General features: G+C 28.7%; 3 protein-coding genes across 7 annotated transcripts; 2 read left to right on the top strand and 1 right to left on the bottom strand.

Moving 5' to 3' along the window:
- Positions 1-2384: 2384 nt before the first annotated feature.
- On the top strand, positions 2385-4906 carry LOC126863400 (lipid droplet-associated hydrolase). 2 transcript variants are annotated; one of them, XM_050613533.1, is made up of 4 exons: positions 2385-2514; positions 2993-3312; positions 3380-3571; positions 3648-4906. In XM_050613533.1, the coding sequence occupies exons 2-4, from the start codon at positions 3004-3006 to the stop codon at positions 4074-4076; spliced, it is 930 nt and encodes a 309-aa protein (XP_050469490.1). In that variant the 5' UTR covers positions 2385-2514; positions 2993-3003; the 3' UTR covers positions 4077-4906. The 2 variants fall into 2 exon arrangements, with proteins under 2 accessions (XP_050469490.1, XP_050469482.1); XM_050613525.1 differs by lacking the exon at positions 2385-2514 and adding an exon at positions 2553-2854.
- A 276-nt stretch (positions 4907-5182) lies between these two features.
- On the top strand, positions 5183-13260 carry LOC126863443 (uncharacterized). Of its 3 annotated transcripts, XM_050613626.1 has the most exons (6): positions 5183-5264; positions 5347-5457; positions 7338-7497; positions 9629-9753; positions 12023-12124; positions 12362-13260. In XM_050613626.1, exons 2-6 carry the CDS (start codon positions 5400-5402, stop codon positions 12448-12450), a joined length of 534 nt encoding a protein of 177 aa, XP_050469583.1. In that variant the 5' UTR covers positions 5183-5264; positions 5347-5399; the 3' UTR covers positions 12451-13260. The 3 variants fall into 3 exon arrangements, with proteins under 3 accessions (XP_050469583.1, XP_050469592.1, XP_050469572.1); XM_050613635.1 differs by having other exon boundaries at positions 5192-5457; positions 12026-12124; XM_050613615.1 differs by having other exon boundaries at positions 5193-5457.
- A 259-nt stretch (positions 13261-13519) lies between these two features.
- On the bottom strand, positions 13520-21622 carry LOC126878316 (guanine nucleotide exchange factor subunit Rich). 2 transcript variants are annotated; one of them, XM_050640997.1, is made up of 17 exons: positions 21342-21622; positions 21091-21265; positions 20622-20729; positions 20396-20551; positions 20010-20324; positions 19858-19949; positions 19515-19788; positions 19250-19402; positions 18969-19169; positions 18515-18878; positions 18232-18437; positions 17825-18166; positions 17273-17762; positions 16908-17202; positions 16331-16806; positions 15879-16239; positions 13520-15797 (listed from the first exon to the last, which is right to left on the bottom strand). In XM_050640997.1, exons 2-17 carry the CDS (start codon positions 21223-21225, stop codon positions 15470-15472), a joined length of 4296 nt encoding a protein of 1431 aa, XP_050496954.1. In that variant the 5' UTR covers positions 21226-21265; positions 21342-21622; the 3' UTR covers positions 13520-15469. The 2 variants fall into 2 exon arrangements, with proteins under 2 accessions (XP_050496954.1, XP_050496944.1); XM_050640987.1 differs by having other exon boundaries at positions 21091-21622.
- Between the last annotated feature and the right edge of the window lie 21 nt (positions 21623-21643).

Genomic DNA, 21643 nt, shown 5'->3' on the forward strand with positions numbered 1-21643 from the left:
TGCGCGTCATCGTCAGCATGGCGCTTCCCCGTGCGTCCCCGTGGCGCCACGGCTGCCTTGAACTTCCGTCCTGCCCCACGAGCAACCCGAACCCCCCACCCCCCTGCATCGTTACACCAGAGAAGCGAATGGTGCCGTTTTATGCGGTTTTTGCTGACAGTGATGCGGTACCACCCGGTACAAGTTAGTTCTGGATGCCGCTCCGCCTACCGACACCATCGCAGTCACACGTAGTACCTATGTTGCGCATGCGCAGCATACAGGGCTATATGACGCGTGTTCGAATTACCCTCCGCCATCTTTCCACCAGCCGGAATCAGTGATACAACTCAACGTGACTCCTCTCTCCATCTTTGTCTACCATACACGCTGTAAGTACACGATGCCTTGCCTGCGCGGCTTTCTAGCTTTCTCTCTCTGTCTCTCTCTCTCACACACACACACACACACTCTCATTCTCACTCACTCACTCACTTTCTCCCTCTCTCTCTCTCTCTCTAATACATTCTATCTTCATCTCTATCTAGCTGTCGCTCCTTGATACTATCTTCTTCTCTCTCACTCGATACCTTTCTATCTCGCCCTTTCTCGCACTTGTTTGATTCTCCTGGAGCAGATATTGCCGCGTCTACTGCTGTCGCAGTGCACCGTGGGAAATACGCTATCAGAGAAGCTACCAAAATGGCGGCCCACTAACTTCTGCGCCTATAGAGATTTATACTGAATCTTTATTTTACTAAAATAACACTCGCTACTTTATATAAACTGTAACTTGGCTATATTTAACTTGGCAATGCTTTACATACGTAGACAACTTTATTCAACCAATGGACGCGCATACTAGTTATGTGATTAAAAAATTAGTGCTAATATTGCAACTTTGTACGAATTCTAAAATTAATCGTATGCGGCGTGCTAGATATTAACTTGTTTATTATGTTGTATAATTTGGAAAACAGAAACTCATTGGTTTTGCAAATATCGATATTTGTTTCCTTTTTTTACACAATGAGGAGAAAAAGCATAACGAAGCATAAGTTTTTACTGAATATAAAGACAAAATAATTAAAAGCTCTATATAGTCTGTAATTTAGGAGTTTGCTAAGATATTTTATTGTATTTACATATCTACAACACAATAGGTAAACAGAAAATACTTCTCTTATGAAATAATGTTTCACTTACGCAATTATTTAATTTAAATTATTAAAAATATTGATAATTACAGAAACAAAATTATGGGTTAAATATCTTTTATGAATTGTATATTATATTAATTGTATATTATAAGAGTTATTTCTTATCAAAACAATTTTGCAATAAAAACATTAGTTTAGTTAACATAATAGTTACCTATTAAAATCTATAGTTGCGTTAAAGTTTTTCCTGTATGATAATATTTTATATTGTCATTTCATAAGGTCGCTTTTCCAGTGTACTTTTTACAACAAAATTTCAATCACACCTGTTAAATTATGGAAATCGAAAATATATCATCTTCCCGTTCTACTACCTGTTCCCATCATTTTGGTAAAGATATTTTATGCCTTCGCTATAAAACATTTGTGATTTTTCACTGAAATATTTTTTGATACAATCATTTATAAATTTTTATAAAATACTATTTGATTTTCATCTTTTAATCTCAATAAGTATCGTCAAATTTTTTGCCAGCTAGAAAATATTACAGCGAAGAAATAAATAGTAATTTGGGAATTCAATATATAGAGAATATGGAATATGTGATAAAACTACTCAATTAAATATTCATGTAACTCTTTTGTACATTTTGTGCCACGCATGCTCTAGTATCGCAATGATATAGAAATGGTGAGAATTATTCCAAAAAATATTTTAGTGTAGAGTCACAAGTTTCAGAAGACTAGTTGTAGAATGAGAATGTTTTCATAGCATATTAGTTTTCACTACATATTTTCATAGCATCTACAGGTATGTGTCAAATTCCGGTCCAAATACCATAGTAAAAACCGAAACGAATGTATGGGATGACTTAATATATAAAATAATTATACCTTCTGTTTTAGTGATTGATCCTAATTATATTTTGATCATCTAATTCCTATTATCAGTTATTACTTTTACAACAGAATGTGTGTAAGTACACACATAATGAATGTCCGAATAAGATCGTATTAAAAATTAAAATTTGAGCAATATAATTTTATTGTATACGCTACGGTAAAATATAATTATTATAAAAATGTAAAAGAATGTAAACTTCTAGACGTATAAAAATAATTACAAAGTTTCATAAAATTATATACAAAACCACAAAAAAAAAATTTTTTTTGCTGAATATAAAACATCTGGAATTGAACTGGGGCTTTCGTAATTTGGACTTTATAGTTTACTCAACTTAGCTTCTTCGATGATAGGATATATATATAGTTTCATTTCAATGTATTGAAAACATGCATATGTACAATCTAAAATGTCACCAAAATTTATTTCGATATTTATGTATTAATGTTAAAGATATAGCTTCTTAAAATTGTAAGTTACTTATATTTATTTATTTATTTATTTATTATTGTTTAGTCCGTACCTTTCGACTTTGGACGAATTTTCGGTTTTATCTACCTCCCCACTTATCCACTCTATTATATTGAGTACTATATTAAGTAGTACAAAAATTTGTTACTGGAGAATGAAATGTCATTAATTGATTAAGAAGAACACAAAATTCGAAGCAAAAGTTTAGTGTAACATCAACGAAGTCTTGCTTCTTGAAACTTGTTAGGTTAAATTTATCTAATTATTAGTCATCTATCAATTTTTAATATATCTAGATTCTTAAGTAGAAATAGCCTTTATACGTGATCCGTTACTACAGGTAAAATATAATAAAACGAAAGAAACTTTTGGGACAACCAAATATAATGCATAGCAATTAAATATATTTTGCAATAAATTTGATAGATACTAATAGAGAAATAGAAACATATTATATATATTAAAAATCTTATTATAGCGAAAAACAATATGCAACGTGCTATGTTACAAATAAATGGCATACCAACTCAAGTAATTACAGAAGGTCGTTGGGTAGAAGAAGGCCTTGCAGAGTATGGTAAGAAAGACATAGTACTTGTTATTACGGGTAACCCTGGCATTGCAGAATTTTATGAGGGATTTATAAAAACTATAAAATCAAGACTTCCTACTGAAGTACCTGTTTGGGTGGTTGGAAATGCTGGTCATGTACAACCACCGAACAATTTGGCAATTACTATGCCAAGTAATTCAACTTGGAACGAACATTATAGTTTAATGGCACAATTAGAGCACAAGGTATTTTTATTTACTAAATTTTATTGCTTTGCGGAGGAAACTTTAAATCGTCATAATTTAATTACAGAAAGACTTCATAAAAAAATATGTACCAGACGATGCAAGACTGCATCTTATTGGGCATTCAATAGGGAGTTGGATGATATTAAATATACTAAGAGATGATATCATTGCTAAAAAAATAACCAAATGTTATCTATTATTTCCAACCATAGAACATTTAGCCACAACCACTAATGGATGGATATTCACTAAAATTGTAAGTTCTTTCGTTATCAAAATATTATTTTACATAGTAGCATATAGAATGTCAATTAAAAACTAACTTTTTTCAGATATTGCGCATTGCATCCTTTCTCATTCTTATTGCTTGGACTTTTCAATTTCTTCCACATGTTTTAAAAATCTTTTTTATCAGTATGATAGCACTATTAAAAGGAGTTCCTTCAAAATACAATAACGCGTTACTTCAATTGGTAAATCCTCATGTCATAGAAAGGATAATTAAAATGGCAAAGGAAGAAATGGAAATAATAAAAGAACGAGATGACGACATAATTTCAAAATATGCAGATAAATTATGGTTGTATTATGGCAACTGTGATGGTTGGACACCAGTTAAATATTATGAAGATTTGAAATCTAAGCATTCTGATCTCAATGCAGAACTATGTAAGCATGGTTATGATCATTCCTTTGTTTTGCAGTATGATAAAGAAATGGGAAAGCTTGTTGCCGATGTAATTAATGATAACATATTGTAATCTTAAAAAAGAAAAACGATAATTAATCTTTTTGTCATACTTTTAAAACATATATTTAGTTGACAATTGATGATTCATAATATTTTAAAGCTTTTATTAATATTTTAATAGTTAAATAATTGTTTAATGCTACTAAAAACTTCTCACATAAAAAACATTGGTATAATATGTTTCCATTCAGCCTTATTAAAATCATTACTCTGTGATTTGAAATCCAAATTTTAAATGTTTTTACATGAAAAACATTTCATGCTTAATGTTACTAAGTGTTTTATCATGTACTAGCTTATTAGCAATAACTTGTGAGAGATATTGTATTATATGTAAATATATTGACATTATACTAGATTATCAATTAAATTTGGCTCCTTTATGAATTTCAAAATTGATCATGGATTTTTCTATTTATGAAGTTATCTTCAAGAATTTTGGTTTTATCACAAAATCTATTATACTTTGAGCAGTTTAGGAAAGGATTATTAGCAATACGCCTATTAAATTATTGAATTATATTCAATTTATTTATTATGTAACAGAAATTGAAATGAAGATGTCAATAATATACAAAAATATATCTGTGTCTTTTAATTTACTTTTATTGTCATTTATTATATCTAAATTGCGCGTGTGTGTGGCGCGTGTGTTGGTGAATACAATTCAAAATAAAATACTAATATTTTAAAATTTTGCATGTTTGTGTGATTTCAAAATCACAAAATTAATACGTTCTATACTGAAACAATTAAGCGTTATTTACTTTATATGTTAAGAAGTAAATATGTTATTATACGGTATTACATATGTTTTATTTAAATAAAAATGGTCTTTTTTGCTAAGATGTACGAAGATTTTTCTGGATGATTGTAAGTTAGTGTAAAACTATATATATAATAGAAAGGATTAATATATATGTAAAATAAGAAATGTACTTCGTTTAACTTACAAAATTAAATCATAATCTAAATTCAAATATAACTTAATATACACATAATGTTAATATAATTTAATAGTCAAACAAGTACTTTATGACTAGTAACAAATCAAAGTTACCGCTTAAAGCGTGATTAAATGGTCGGCTTTCTTCGGCAATATTCGACTGACGCAAGAGATGAAGCTGACATCTTTTGAGTCATACCAACATTCGACACTATATTTAACAGTCTGCAACTTGCAGCATTCCGTTACATAGTAGGGAGAAGAGTTTATACATTACGTTTGTTTATTAATTTTATAGTTAACAGGTACCTCAATCTCAGTGTATTATTTTTAGGGTTAATCTTGTTGAAGCCATAATTCTGTGATTTGAAATTCAAGTTGCTTAAAATGTCGCGTGTTACTACTTTATTGCTGCTTATTTGCATCAACGCGGGGTTATCTTATGGTAAGTGTGAGACTTCGGAATACTGAATTTGTTCTTCTAGTAACAGGATGGTATCAACATAAAAGTAATCTGGTAAAATTAGATACGTACGACAATAACTGATTCATTATGATTATTAACTATTAGAAATCCAGAGTATTGCACTCAAATTTGGTGTAATCCATCTGAAATCTAGATTAGATAATAATGGATATCGTCAGCAAATACATTTTTTATACTTACAACCTTTCGTAGCTGTTTTCGGAGAAAGAAATACATTATTGATTTTAAAAGATTTATATTTAATATGTAACAGCATAGATTAGTGTATAGATCTATGTATCATCTATAGATTGCAAACATCAAATATTATAAGAAATGAAAAATTTTTCTGTATTATATGTTGTATAAAAATATTAATATTGTTCATTTTACGTTTTTATGACTATTATTTGAATAGTTTTTTCTTCATATATTTTGACAAATATTTCAATTCTTTCTTCGATTATATAGTATTAAATAATTAGCAAACCTAATTACATTTTATTATTTCTCAATTACTTATTTTATATAGTTTTATGTAAGATCAACATTCGTACATTAATACATATGCAGTTACCTCTGTGAATAATTAACCATATCGTTCAACATCTCTGTTTGTTATTATAATGATATTCAAAGAGGAAAAAATAGTCATATAAAAATATAAAAAATTTAGAATTTTGTGGGTAACTTAAGATTCTCTGATGGACGTTCATAAAAATTGATTAGGCTGTAATCTATTATAAGTAAACATTTTTTAACTACTTTCGATTTTAGAATAAGAAGTATCATTGTTTAAAAATATAGCTTACATTGCTATTAACTAATCAACATTAGTAAGTTATCTTTTCATTAATGCCATCTTAATAAACATTGTTTGTATATATTTGAATTTTATCATCAAAATAAGTGGGTTTGTATTAAAATTACGTAAAATTGTATTGTTAAAACAATTTGAAAGAATTGCATAAGTACGTAATATATCGACAAACTTAATAAAAAATAAGTTTATAGCCTTTTTTAATGATTTTAATAATCTAATGGTTATTCCTAGAATATTGCAGCAATCTTTTTTCTTTCAATTTTCTTTTAATTCGATAAATAATTTGAAAATCAATTTATAATTTTACAATTTATAATAACAGCGATCACGATCATCGATTTGTATGAAGCATACACTCGAATTATAGTTTCATATTTTTTACTTAGTCGACATCATCCTTTATCTTCTCATTTTAATTTGAAAGTTTGGTTTATCTGAATCGTTGAAATATAAGACCGGAAGCTGACGCTATCAACGACAGCTATTTCATTTATCTACATATTTTATGTATATATAAAATGAAGTTATTAAATTGACTATAATTAATTTAATCAACTGAAATTTTTATCATGTAGTTACTTATAATTTCTGTGATTATAAATAAGGAATAGATGTATAATTCTTTAATTATATGATGAATTAATAACAATATATATATATATATTAAATGAAAGTATTTATAGGAATTAGGAATGTTTTCTATTTAACTAAAATTAAACATAGAATACACAAATAATGATATTAAAAACTGCGTCGAGTATGTAAATAATGCATACAGTAGAGTATTTAAAATGGTATATATGTAATTATCTTAAACAATATTTAGCATAAAAAGAACGTTCCAACAAAAAATATAATAATTAATATTTTCTCATAATTTTTCAATATCATTTAATTACGTTTTTTTGTATAAATTCTAGCATACTCGATAATATTTTAGTTATTATTTATTCATACATTATATACGTATATAAAATATATATATACGTGTGTATGTATATTTATTAATGTCCCCAAACGAAATTAATTGTTTTAGGAATGGAGTGCACGTTCGGGAACAAAAACTTCATATCACGAGCAATCAATTCATGCCCAGGATTGCTTGATCCTATGGAAAAATCTTATTGTTGCTATGATATTTCTAGTGAAAAAATTTATTGCTGTGATGCTATGGAATTTGGTTTTCAATCGTCATGGTAAAATAATTTACATTAATATTTTTATTTATGTAGTCTTTTTGTAATTTTGTTTATGCTTTGTTATGTGTTGTTTGTGCATAAAATCGCCAATTAATTAATGCTGCATTTAAATAGCCACATCTAAATATCCGTTACTAATGATAGTATGAAAAAACTCGGGAAGTCAAAAATATAATGTTTAGTCGGACACATGTAATGGTAATGGTGACATTTTTAAATGAAATTTCAAGGTCATCATTGTTTTTTTTAATGGAACCATATATTTAAAAATAAATATATTAATATTATTAATAAATAATAAAAAGATTAATCTGTTTGTCGAAAAACAATTACTTCAACAAATATCTTGACTTTAATTTTGTTAAATTGAGTGTATGAAAGACAAGGAAAAATGCGAAACGATATTCTTGTGTTTATGTTGTCTGAGGAGTTTTCTCACACAACAATAGATATAAATAAGACAGATATTTAAATGATCCCATTTGGTTGAGTTACACACCATACAATGTAAAGCGCAGAGGAAATATAGTTCATTCTGATAACTTGAAATTGAACTGATATTTTAATAATGATATTGATGACGGCACACATTATTCTGACCACCTATTCAACTTTTACTTCCACTTATAGATATGATAGCCGCTTGAAAAAAAATTTATCATTTATTCAATAGCAGCGAGGTAAGCTAAAACGAACGAATTGGTTCTGCAACCATATTCGTTGAAGTATATATTGAAAAATATGTACTTAGGAGTGATTCATCTCAGGCTCACAGTTAAGAGCAAAGTTATCATTAGTACAACAGTTTAAACAGCGGAAAAATATAACATAAATTAAAAAATAAGTGATAAAAATAATATGAAATTTATTTATTTATTAGAAATTGATGAGACAATCATGTTTACCAGCTTTCCTTTACCTACGTTATCTTTCCAAAAACAGATCTCGTCCGTTGACCATGACATACGATACTCGTTCATCTTACACCACGTTAGTTTATAATATTGCTTATACTGTTCAGTTATCTTCTATGCGATAGATATTACTAAACGAGAGAAAGGAAAGTTTAAACAGATTCGCATCGTCAATATCATGGTCTTTACCATCGTAACGAAGGCGGGATGAAAAAGTCGGTGAAGCGAATTACATCGAGCAGATATTTCTTCGCATTCGTTGTAACATCTTTGTATCCTATGCTATAGCAGTTTGATATTAGTTATAACAATTGTTCATTGTAGCACTCGTTCATTATAGCACATCTTACTATAGCATGTAATACATACATATATGCATACATGTATGCTTTAGCATAGCTAAGTTCAGTTCATTTCTTATCTTTCTGTATATTTACAAATTAAAACGTGAGACGTATAAACGCATTCCAGACAAACGCATATATATATACAATATAATCATATCGGTATATGAACTTCACCCAGACTTAACTCAAACTTAATCCACTATAGTAAATTTGTTACTAAAGCAAAAATATCAAAAATATCTTCAGGTTTATAACTACCTATTCTATTACAATATATTGCTCTTTCTATTACTATTATTACTATTACCTATCTTTGGATCCCTCATTCCTGTCCCCTCGTGTCTCCCCCTTCTTATCTTCTAGATATCCTAATCATTCTATTATTTCTTTGTAACTCGGTCCCTCCACTATTTTTTCCAGTCTCACGCTTCTGCCCTCCATTACTCTGCATTTATCCACCCAATGTTCTAAACTCTTTATTATAACACTATGTTCTTCCTTCAACCAGTATCTATTAGCTTCTTCCACATTTCTGCATTTAAATAATTTATTATTACAGGTTTATCAAATCAAGTGCAAATGTCTTTGCATTTTATTAATTTGACTTAATTCATATACGTTAGTTCATAACAATATCTATACGTGATAATATTTATATTAAAAAAATGCGCATGTTTTCTATAAAATAGTGCCTCTGTAACGCATCTATTAGTGTGTTAATATATGTATTAAATAAATTGTTACTAAAACGGTTGAAATAATATTAAAATTAAATAATAATGTAATAATTTAAAGTGTCCATTACAATACATTATATACATAAAATGATTTAACTTTGCTTGATTTTGTTTCATGAATTCTTTATAGGATAGTGCTGGTAACGGTTACCATATTAGCCGTTCTGTTTACAATAATAGTATTCTGCATATCATGCCTATGCTGTAGTTGCTGCCCATGGTATCGCAGACGTCATCGAGGAACAGTTTATGGAAGTAAGAATCTTTTTGTATAATATTCGCGTTTTAAAAATATTATTCTATATCATTAGACAAAAATTTTCATAACAATCGTCAATTTAATTTTTGTTATTTTTCCTTTTTACTATTCTTCTTTTTATGATATAAAAATTGGTCTAAGCATTTGCAACTAAACAGATATTTAATTAAAGTAGTTGAAAATATTACTATTACCATATATGTAATATATAGACCACTTTTTATATTATTTTATATACTCAATTTTTATAATATATCATATCTCATGAAAATATTAATTTATTGATTTTATTTCTTTTTTATATTGCTTCTTAAACATGTACATATAAATAATATTATTTAATTAAATAACTAATCTATTACCTAATTTTTAATTCGTATTAAATACTTATTTGTAGAGACAGTCAAAACGAATATTAAAAAAGAAAGACAGTTTATTTACTTATAAAATAGATTTGCAGGGAAAGTAATAGCTAATTTCGTCCTGTAATTATTTTTAGGGCCACCTATGATCTGAATCCATTTCATCACATCTTCCAATCTCCTGACATTACATATAATATTTCCTATAAGTATATATCGAACTACACATGTTTTTTAAATATTTTGACTTCGCTTTCTATTTGTATATTCTTAACGCATTGAACTTATGTGCTTATAACATTTTTTAACGTATACGTAGATGCGATTTTGAAAACTATGTAACGCTAAGTACTTCAGGAACAGTACTTTAATTGCAATATGATACGGTTTTGTTGAAGAAACGATTCTAGAAATATCCTAATGACAAATCACAGTGTTCAGCTTACATTGTTAGAAACAATGTCAGAAAATTATTTATTACTTGACAATATAATGCGCTTAATATTACTACATTGTCAAGTATAACAACTACATATACTTATTCAACGTTATGAATAACAATTATGTTGGTAAGACTTTCACGCGTTTGCCTTGAACTCTTTGCATGCCAAAAAAATTCTACGACCTTGAATTTTTAGGTAATCAAAAGGTGATCAAACATTCCATGATTAGCTTTTTTTTTATACAAAAGATGTGATATTTTTTTGCTTTTTTTATATCTATGTTATGTAACAAATATATCAATAATATAAGGAGTTTGTAAAATTAAATAAACAGGCGCGAGTCGTGTTTATTTAATGAAAACTAATACACGTATAACGATGTTTATTATATTTTATATTTATTTTAAAAATTCGATCTTATAGATATATGCACTGAAATATAGTACATATTTACTTGTTAAATACCGTATTGAAACCGTTATGGAAGTATAAAGTTTATCCATATATTTGCAAATTGCAAGATTTTACTTTTGCCAGATTACACAGCGAAACAGTTGACTTCCATTCTTAATACATAATATATATTTTTATACGCGATTTTATACTGACATACACAAAGTATTGTGATAATACTTGTGACCCATTTTTTGTTTATATGTACTTCAATGACTAATGACAGAAAGCTATTGAATTTTGTAGAAAAATGTAAACTTATGATATATAACTAACATATAGATAAGTGCTTTTTATTGTAACATTATATAATAAATATCTTTGTGATCTTTCAATGTGAGCAAACATTTTCTTCCCACTGTCACATTAAGAATGTTAAAGTATAATATTTCAAAACAACCATGTTACTAAGGTATGTATTGTAAAATATAGGTCACCTAAATTGCCTAACGATTACCGTTAATATAAAAATAAAATGTAAATATTAATTTATTTTTAAATCGGTTTCCATAAAACATGTTGAGAGATAAGCTTTAAAAAAATATTAATGCAAGATAAGATAAACAGTATTATTAATAATACTTCAATTACTTGGAATATTTTTCTCTCGTCATCTTTTCTGAAATCGTTTTTGAAGCTTCGTTGTTGGTTTGGAATGCATAATTTGTAGAAAATTCGAAAAATGAAATATCTTTTACTACGGAATAATATATAATTTTACTTTTATACGATGAATATGAAAATTGCAGTATGATTTTCTTATATCAATCGCGAAAAGTATAATTGTTCATAAAAAAATTAAATAAAGACTTGTAGATAATAAAAGTTTTTCAAAATATATGTTTCTTTAAACAATTTATTTAAGCATTTCACATACGACACAAGTGATAAAGTAGAAACAAAAATTGACACATATTTGTTGAATATATATTCAAATATTCGTCTACTGTCTCTATAAATAAAATATTCTCCAGAATTGAATTTACTTTACGGGAATTTTGTTCCAGAAGTACACGTACCTAGTATGGTACATGTAATTCAATCACCCACGAGTATTCCACAACCAACTCCACACTATATAAACACTGCGTATCCTACGAGTTCAGCAGGTGATTATTAAATAAAATAATTTTAAATAAATTAAAAAAAGTAGAGATAGTATCTATATATATTTTTGCATAAAAATTTTAATTAACTTATTTTAGATACAATTTACGAAAACTAAAGATGAACTTTTTAATATTTATTTTATTCAGTATTAAATATTAATTAGTATTGTGTTTTACAAGAATATATAAATTTACCTATTCTTTTACTGTTATAAAATTTAAATTGCCTCTTTCTAGGAATATCACAACCACCGATTTATTCTGAAGTTATTTATGAAAAACAAGCACCTTATAATCCAAATTATATGTCTTCAACGCAACAGTAACGTCGAATAATGTTTGAGGAAGTCCCATCACAAACCGTGTATTTTCGAAACGGATGCTTGTAACATGATTTTTCGTTTGCAAGTGTTACTCGTCTTCCCCTTCCAAGACACTAAAGACGCAGTGAAGTTCCGAGTTTTCACTAATCTTCCTTAATCCTAAAGAGCTAAGAAATGGGATACTCGTACAATTATTACATTTAAATTACTGCGATATTTCAGTTGAACGCAGGAAATATCAAGATCAGTATTTATTTAGGATATGCGACCTTTTGGACGATTTTACAAGATTGTGTCCAAATGGACAATTCAATAAATTATGAACATTTTATTTATACGTAGCCATTTATTAACAAAATGAATTCGGTGCCATATCAACTCTATGAAACTAATATTTTTTTTATATCTAAAAGACTACTAATAGTTACATAACTACACTCCAAATAGTCAATTTATAAGGAAATTAATATACTGAATTAATATGAACAATGTATTATTAAAGCTCAAATGAATTTGAAATATTATAGATACCTTTAAACTGATGTAAAACATAAAAATATTGTATGTATTTGGATTCACATTTTTATAGAAGTTTCTGATATTTTTTTACGTATTATTTATAAGTATATCTTATTGATTATCTTTATATATTACCATTGAATTCTAATTTAGATTTTTTAAAATATTACTCGCTATATAATTACAAATATCTAAATATTAAAAAATATATGTTAAAGTGTACTACTATGTTTAGTTAATTATAGACACTACTATCACAATGTATAATTTGAAAATAAAATGTTCGATTATTTATTTCGTGTTTAAAATCACTTCCTTTGTTTCTAAAATATATAATTGTAAATAATATAATGTTTTCGTACAATACGACTATATTCGTCCTACAATTCTTGAAAATTATATATTATATATTTACATAGTTTATATATTATAAAGCATCATATACATATGTATATTGTACGTGTTACTTGTATTTTATATTAACATTTTATCATTTTGAAATACATATAAAAATTAATTCTTATATTGGTAAGCTAAAAAGAAACCACATGACTTATGGGAAAATATATATTTCTGAATATCTATGTTACAATATGTATATATATATTTGTTTATTTATATATTATGTATATAAATAACTTACTATGTATTAATGTTTCACAGTTTTTCTTTCTACAAATTATGTAAGATAATTTTTTAATATAAGGTAAAATCGAATATTCATTGCTAAATCCATAGAAATTGAGATTTATTAGTGACTAGTGTCTAATTAAAAGAGAATCGCACATTTTGGTTATTAACTTAATGTATTTACTTCTATATATAAAAAAAGCAGTATTAAATATGTTTGTATTACATGTAGAAACTGTGAAACAAGGGAACTATTGTATTCGAGTTTAAATATAAGTTTTCTTTATCAATTGACCATTTTCCCATATTAATTAAATTTATAAATACTTATAAATAATTTTGATTACTGTTTTTGACTGTGTATAGTAACCTATTCTCCTCGACGCTAAAATTTCGAAACTAATACATAAAATTAATATTTTCCAGATTCAAAAATAAAACTTAGCAAATATAAATAAGATTAAAAAATTAATAATTTTAGTAAATATTAGCCATATGTAGTATAAATAAAACATTGAGTCTCTTTTCATCATAAGTAAAACATAAAGTAACCTTGCATATTAGTTTGCTTCCACTGTTTAGCAAGACATTCAGTTATAGCTTTTAATGGTATTACTTTTATATTTTTAATCTACACTATTAAAACTTCTACTTCCAAATAAAATATTACAAATTATAGTTTCAAAAATTGTTTATACAACATAAATGCGTCTATCTCATTCTTATAAAATCCATTTTACGAGTATTAGTGTTCCCTTTAAGCATACAAATAATTTTGACATATTACTAGTAAAATTATATAACCTATAATTTTTTTAAACAGAAATATTTGTCATTAACTATTATTATAAACTAAAAAATTTATGTTATACGATTACAACTCTTTAAATAATGATCATTTTATCTTCTATCATCCAACATATTAGCTCTTAATAAAAAATCAATGTCTATAGCAATATCTATCATGCAGTTATTGACATTAAATTTACATAGTTACATAGTTAATTTCATCACACAAAATTCAATTTTCTACCTGTATGAAAGAAATTTAGATCATAGGACGGCCATGTTATTTTATCAACTATCGCTCAAATAAAATTATATTTTGTCAGTATTAGATTTTATAACTTTATAACTAAGTATGTAATTTATATTGGTAACTTATATTGAAATAGATTGAATTAGTGCAAATTATTTTTTCACGATATAGTCACAATTCAGTCAGTGTAATGTTCCAATGTATAAAATATTAGAGTCCATTATTTTCGTTTGTCTCATATCTAAATCTACAATCTACTAACATCAATTACATTCATATAAATATTTATTATTTCTGTATATTGTCTACGAAGAAAGGAAGAAATAGTATCAGTCATATTTTGCTGTATCTCCGAACTCTATTGTTTCTTATTAAATGTTACTAGAATAGCCCTAAAAATATTTCAACAGTACTTTTTCGATGATATTAATAACATATTTACAGACATAAAAATGTTTACAAAATGACAAATATTAACTCTGTAACTTCTTTTCTTACATATTAAAATTTTCGGAGATATTGTATACATAATTATCATACAATAGTTAATTAATTACGACGAAAGTTGTTAAAGTTCTTTTTTTGTATAATGCACGTATAATTTACTGGTTAAATTTTGGGGTTTAATGCTCATTGTATTTATATTATACATTATTTTAAGAAAAATCTTAGTACAAAAAAGTAATCTGACAAATTCTTATTTCAAATTCTTATCATATTTAACCACATTCCATAGAAAGCTGAAAAATTCTGGAAAATCTTTGTATCTACTTACCAATGCTAGAATATATGTGTAACACAATACATTTGAGTTTTAAAGAAGACACCTTTGCTCTAGGAGATCACACATGTAGATTGTGAAGTAGCATTTTCCATATTATTGAGATTACTATAACTACCTCGAAAATTTACATCTTCCACTTTTAGCGATAATTCATGTGATCGGTCTTCATCTAACGGAGCAGTTGCTGAAGTATGACTAATAGATGAATGGCGAGATCGAGATAAAGTTCCTCGTTGATTACTACTTGCTGATGGAGCTGGACTAGGAGAAGGACTCTCTGGTATTTGCTCTTGTTCTTGTTGTTGTTTTGTTACAATTAGTCTGTTTAGCAAAGAAATCTGACCTTGGATACCGGACATGAAAGGTTTATATCCTAAACTGAAATGCAAATTTAATTTTTTCTATAATTTTTTAAACTACTTTTGTTTTAAACACACATGTTGTTGATATAATACATACCATTCAGAATGAGACCATTTCGTTAATGTAAGAAGACCATCTCTTAAATTAATTACAGAATCAAATGTTTGCATAGGAGCATGTGCTGCTCTGATAGTTCTAGCCATAGCAGGTGCATCACGTAAAACAGTTGCTAATACTGCAGCCCATCCTAAGCAACCACCTTCCAAAAATAATTGTAAAAGATATCTAAGTTGCACTTCTGCACGACTTATAGGTGCACAAAGTGAAGCGTTATGAACTTCCGTTTGTTCTACCGGATCTGCTGAAACCCAACATACTGTTCCTACTCCAGTTCCAACAATTGATTCAGTATCATCTCTCCAAATAGTACTGCTATCACTAAGAACGCTATTAGCATCTATAAAACGGAAACAAAATTTATTTTTACTTAATTTAAAATAATGATTTTAAATTTTGATTAAATTTATGTAATAAGATGATGCAAATACCATGTAACATGTTAGCTGTTAACTTAGTTTCAGTGGCAGGAAATTGTGTTTCTAAACTTGCAACAGGAGATATTAATGTAGTATAAGGTGGTCTTCCACTTGGTAAACTAGTATAACCACTATCAGGCAAATCAACAACAAAACTAGAATTTAACGGTTGTTCATCTTCTGGACTTTCTAGACTGACCGATCTTATAGAACGTAGAGAGGTAAGGCTAGATCTTCGAAACTTTTGTAAAGTTGGAAGAGATAGCACGGGATAAGCAAATGAAAAATCTTCATGCACTGCTTTTAACGTTACAACGTAATCATCTATTTTCGCTGCTCTATCGCGTTCTCTGGCAAACCATGTAACTAAATGAAAATCTAATCGTGCAGCAAATCTGCCTAAATCTGTGAGCCGCTTTGCTGAAAGTAATCGACGGGCATGACGTTGTAGGATTACGTCAATGAAAAATTCTTCGGCTGAACCTTCTCTAAAAAGTAATAAACACTTTATTTTAGTACATATTGTGCATATTTTAACAGCTTTGATCAAAATCTATTTTAGAATTTAATTTCAATAATTAAAACATACTTGCTATCAGCCTTTTCAGTTTTAGGAGTGTTTGTAGGTACAGACTTTTTTCGTCTCATAACGACGTTTCTAGTCTTTTCAAGCATTGAAGAAGGAGCTATATCTTTGGCTACTGAATCAGATTGTACTTTAGGCGTTATAGTAGTACTGTAACTTCGACTTCTTGAAACTTGCATAGTTCCTAATACTAAAGATAAGTCATCTTCATGAGGTGAGAGTGGCGGAGTTTGAGGAGGTCCGCCTAATTTTGATGTTCCGCCCCAAGATGTTCTTGGTGATTCCACGTCGTTTGGATCTTATAAAAAGAAAAACAAACATATAAAAATAATAAAAGCGGTATATGCACAACAAATTTTTTATGTTACCAATCGCTCTAAGGAAGCGAACAAGATCTTTTGACAGCTCCCATCTTCCTTGTTCCAGAGCAGCGTCCAATAATAAAGTAGCATGTTGCCGACTAACGATTGAAGGTTCTAGGTTTTGTAAAATTATTAAATAGCTAGCAGCAGTATCAAGCTGTTGACGTTGTAAACAATCTTGCAATAATTTCTTAGGTGGCCCAGCAACAGAAAATAAATAAGGCCATAGTGCTATTTCAGTCTTTCTAGCGCATTGTACAACTGCTCTAGCCCATACTCCTGGAAATTCACGGATGAATTCCACCACAGAAGGCAGTTGAGCATCTGGAATTGGTTCTTTACTAGTTGCTTCTTCTTCCAGTACCTCATGAAGTAAAAGCTCTAATGAATGTGGAAAGTATGGCAGTCCAGAGCACGAACGAGCAATTTCCCAAGCATGATATCCTAAATTGCGGTGAATAAGTTGTCGCAATATTTGATGGAGATAGACTTGACTCTACAATTAAAATGACAACAATTTTTAACTAGAAGGAAGCATTCCAATGATATTATACTTACTGTAAGTTCTAATAGACTGAATGGCAACGAAAATGGGGAGTTAGTATCCGAAGTAAAAAGTACTGTGTCGTTTTCCGCACCCAATAAAATGGCATCCTCAAATAATATAGCCAATGGATAAATACGTAAATGGAAAGGTAACATTATTCTCTTGCTCATAAAAGTATGCGTTTTTTCTTGATGATTTCTTGGGAATAATGGAAGCCAAACACGCATGCCATGAGCACCGCAAAATAACCATAGAGCTTCTGTTAAATGAGGTTTATCTCTTCTTGATCTCCATGGTACCCAAACATTTTCTACATAAGAAGCTAATACTGTTGGAGCACTACACGTAAATAGCTGTAAAATATAATAAAATTAGAAAAAAATCCTTTATATTAAGTACAGAAATATTATTCACATACAACTTCTGGAGTATCAGTACAGTGTTCCCGTTGAACCATAAGAAGACGCCCAGATACGTTCAACAGAAGACTTTCAGGATGTGGATGACTGCCAGCAGTTTCTGCACGTATAGTGGTTAAAGTGGCACTTACAACACAAGCAGGATGAACACAAAGTCCACTGATATCTACAGTTTGCAATCTCGTTAATTCTATACTTCCTGCATCTAAAACAATAACGTTTTAAAACAATTTCCTTACCTGTAATTCATAATGTTATTTTCCCTCGTTTATTCTTACTTACCACTATTGCTTTCTATTACCATGTCATAAATGCTAATTTGTGCATTAGCACAAAACGTTAAGAGCCTGTCTTTTAATGTATTGAGCAGTAATACCTGTGATGGCATTCTAACAGTTCTAACGTAATTATTATCCAAACGTGTATCACGCGGATATATTCTAACTTCGTCTTTATCATCTAATATTGAATAACTACTGGCTATCAAGAAACCTCGATGCCATAATAACCCTCCTGTTACAATAAAATCTCGCTCTTGTGTTTCATTACCAAAAAGTTTCCATTTACGTGAAGGTAAAGAATAATGAGCTAGCCCTGTGCGTCCAGCTACAGCTATACTCATACCTTCATTATCAATAGCAGTATACTACAAAAAATATACATTTAATAATATATACATAGTGTGTCACTGTATAAAAATTTTGGCAATCTACACATAACATGTGGAACTAAATACCCTTATTGGCCAATTGGCACCACTGTATGCAATAGGAATAGGAACAACTAGCCATTGCTTACAACCTGCAAGTGTCTGTGTTATGGAATCATTAGGAATTTCACTACCAATATGAAAAGTTGAAATATTTGTGGAAACTCCACCACCAAGATTTAAATATAATCTATCTTCGCCTTGTAAATATAAATGTCCATGATGACCCTATATAAAAATTCATTGTTATTCATCAATGTTACTAATAAAAGATAGAAATTATGGAAATACGTGTTTTGAATATGTACCATACAAGGATTAATAGTTAGAGGACTTTTTACAAAATCTAACTGTATTAAAGAACATTTTAAATTAGCTTCCTCAATTCCATTTTCTTCAACCAAAGAAGGAGTTGGAGACTCTCTTAACATCCAAAGCTGATAGCCTTCGGCAGACCATTCCTAATATATATATATATATATATATATAAAATCAAACTAAATAAAATGTATTTAAATAATACCAAGAACTAATATTATAAAATCATATATATATAGTAGTTAATTCACTAACCATTGTGTGGATATGTAAAGGATTATCATGTGTTAAGTCTACTCTTAAACCATAATCCCATTTTAAACTACAAAGTAGCAGAGCTCCAAATGTACTCCATATTGCTAGGCCGCCACCTTCCCAAGCTAGTGCAATGGCACAACTATCAGGAGTCCACCTTAAACATCTTACACGGCCTGGTCTTCCTGGATAATCTTTTGAGGATAGACTTAATGTATGTGACATTTCTAAACTTCCTGTGGTTTCATCAACATAGTACACTACACCCTCAGAACTAATAAAATATACATTATAAATTACACAAATTGATTTTAAAAGACAAAAATTTGTAAAGAGAGCATACTTTTGTCTTCCAATTGCAATAAGACGATATTTATGATTTACAGCTGCACAGGTAGCATCGTCAACATCCCTAGCCCAAATTCCTTGTACTTGCTAAAAAAATAATACTATTGTAAATTATTTACCTACATATATCAACAATAATTGACATACATTAGGATCAAATTTTAATGACTGTGCTGTGAGAAATGCTGCTTTGCCAGTGTTTAATACAACTGCAAATCCACCAACTAAAGGAGAATATTCAATATCGGTGACAAACACATTGTTTTCAGTAAGCGGTATAGCTACAGTAGATATTTGTTGATCTACACTAAATGGTATTCTTCTTAGGTCAAGAGAATAATCTCGATTTACTGTACCATCCCACTTATGACGTATTACATGACTTGTTTTTGTAGCTACCATAAGCTCATCACGTATGCAAACTAAAGAACTGATTCCACCATCTATCCAAGCTGATTTTTCCTAAATAAAAAAAGTTTTTCTTATAAATTATTTAATCTACGAATGAAAAATATATTTGTATATTTACTTACAAATGTCAAAACTAAGGAAGGGATAACTTCTTTAATAAAAAGTTCAGCACTATCCCTTTTTAAGCTCGTAACTGGAGAGTCTCTTTGTTCGTAGAGACCCCTTCCCTCTGGACTGGTATCTTGCAAACGATAAAATAAAAGATAACTGTCTGATGTCTAAAAACAAATTAACAATATAAGATCCTTCCTTGCGATATAATTTAATTTGTTACACAATTTTTCATACCGCAATAACCATCATACTGGAGTCTGGCCTCCATTGTACCAGAATATTGTCACCGTGTTTCTTTAAAGAATCTGTAGTTCGTCTGATGAACACAATGGGCACACATGGCTATATGAAAAATTAATATTTTATAATAAATTATACAGTTGTACTAAAGTAATACATGTCTTTTACAACATTATTTAAGAAGAAATTGTCAATGAACATACATAATAAATGAGAAATATAAATAACAAACATATGTACAGGTGAAATTATAATAAACATAAACTATTATACAATAATTATATCAAAATATTTCAATATAAATGAAATAAAATTGCTAAGTAGAAATATTATTTATTACAAATACAATTCATAAATAAAGAAAGATGCTTTTCATATTCGATATTATGCATTATAGAGGACTATGATTTTATCTTTTAGGACATTTATAATAAAATTACAATATTACATTTATAATACATGCCTTACAATACCAGATGGTAAGAGTATCCGTCGTTAAGACAGCAAAAAGTATTTTATCCCTATTGCAAACAACCGCAGTTATTTTCTCTGGTTCTGTAGTATTTAGAACCCGTGGCCATCCAATAGGAAAAAACATGATTTAGCCTTAGGATTGTTCCTTTTTTACGTTCACATTCCTGTTATGTTTAAGTCGTCTTTTGGTTTCATTCTTTGCCTCGAAGAATCTGACAAGTAAACACGTTCTAACCTCACCATTTTACACGAAGCGTACATACTAGGTTTCTCATTTCTCATGTAACGAAGCGAAGTGAAGTTTTTTGACATCCACGTAGCCTAAAGCCTACAAGTATGAAAACTCATTATTCGCACTACTTATCTAAACGGCGATGTCATCTCATTTACAATCCCTGTGTTATGTGTAATCTCTATTTTAGATACACATTTGAACGCATACGTGTTTCTCATGTGATTTGTATACAATAATTAACATAAATGTATATAAGCAAAAAAAGTGAACGGCGTGAACTTAGCTATACATATATGCATATATATAT

This window comes from Bombus huntii, chromosome 1, assembly GCF_024542735.1.
Source record: "Bombus huntii isolate Logan2020A chromosome 1, iyBomHunt1.1, whole genome shotgun sequence".
NCBI lineage: Eukaryota > Metazoa > Arthropoda > Insecta > Hymenoptera > Apidae > Bombus > Bombus huntii.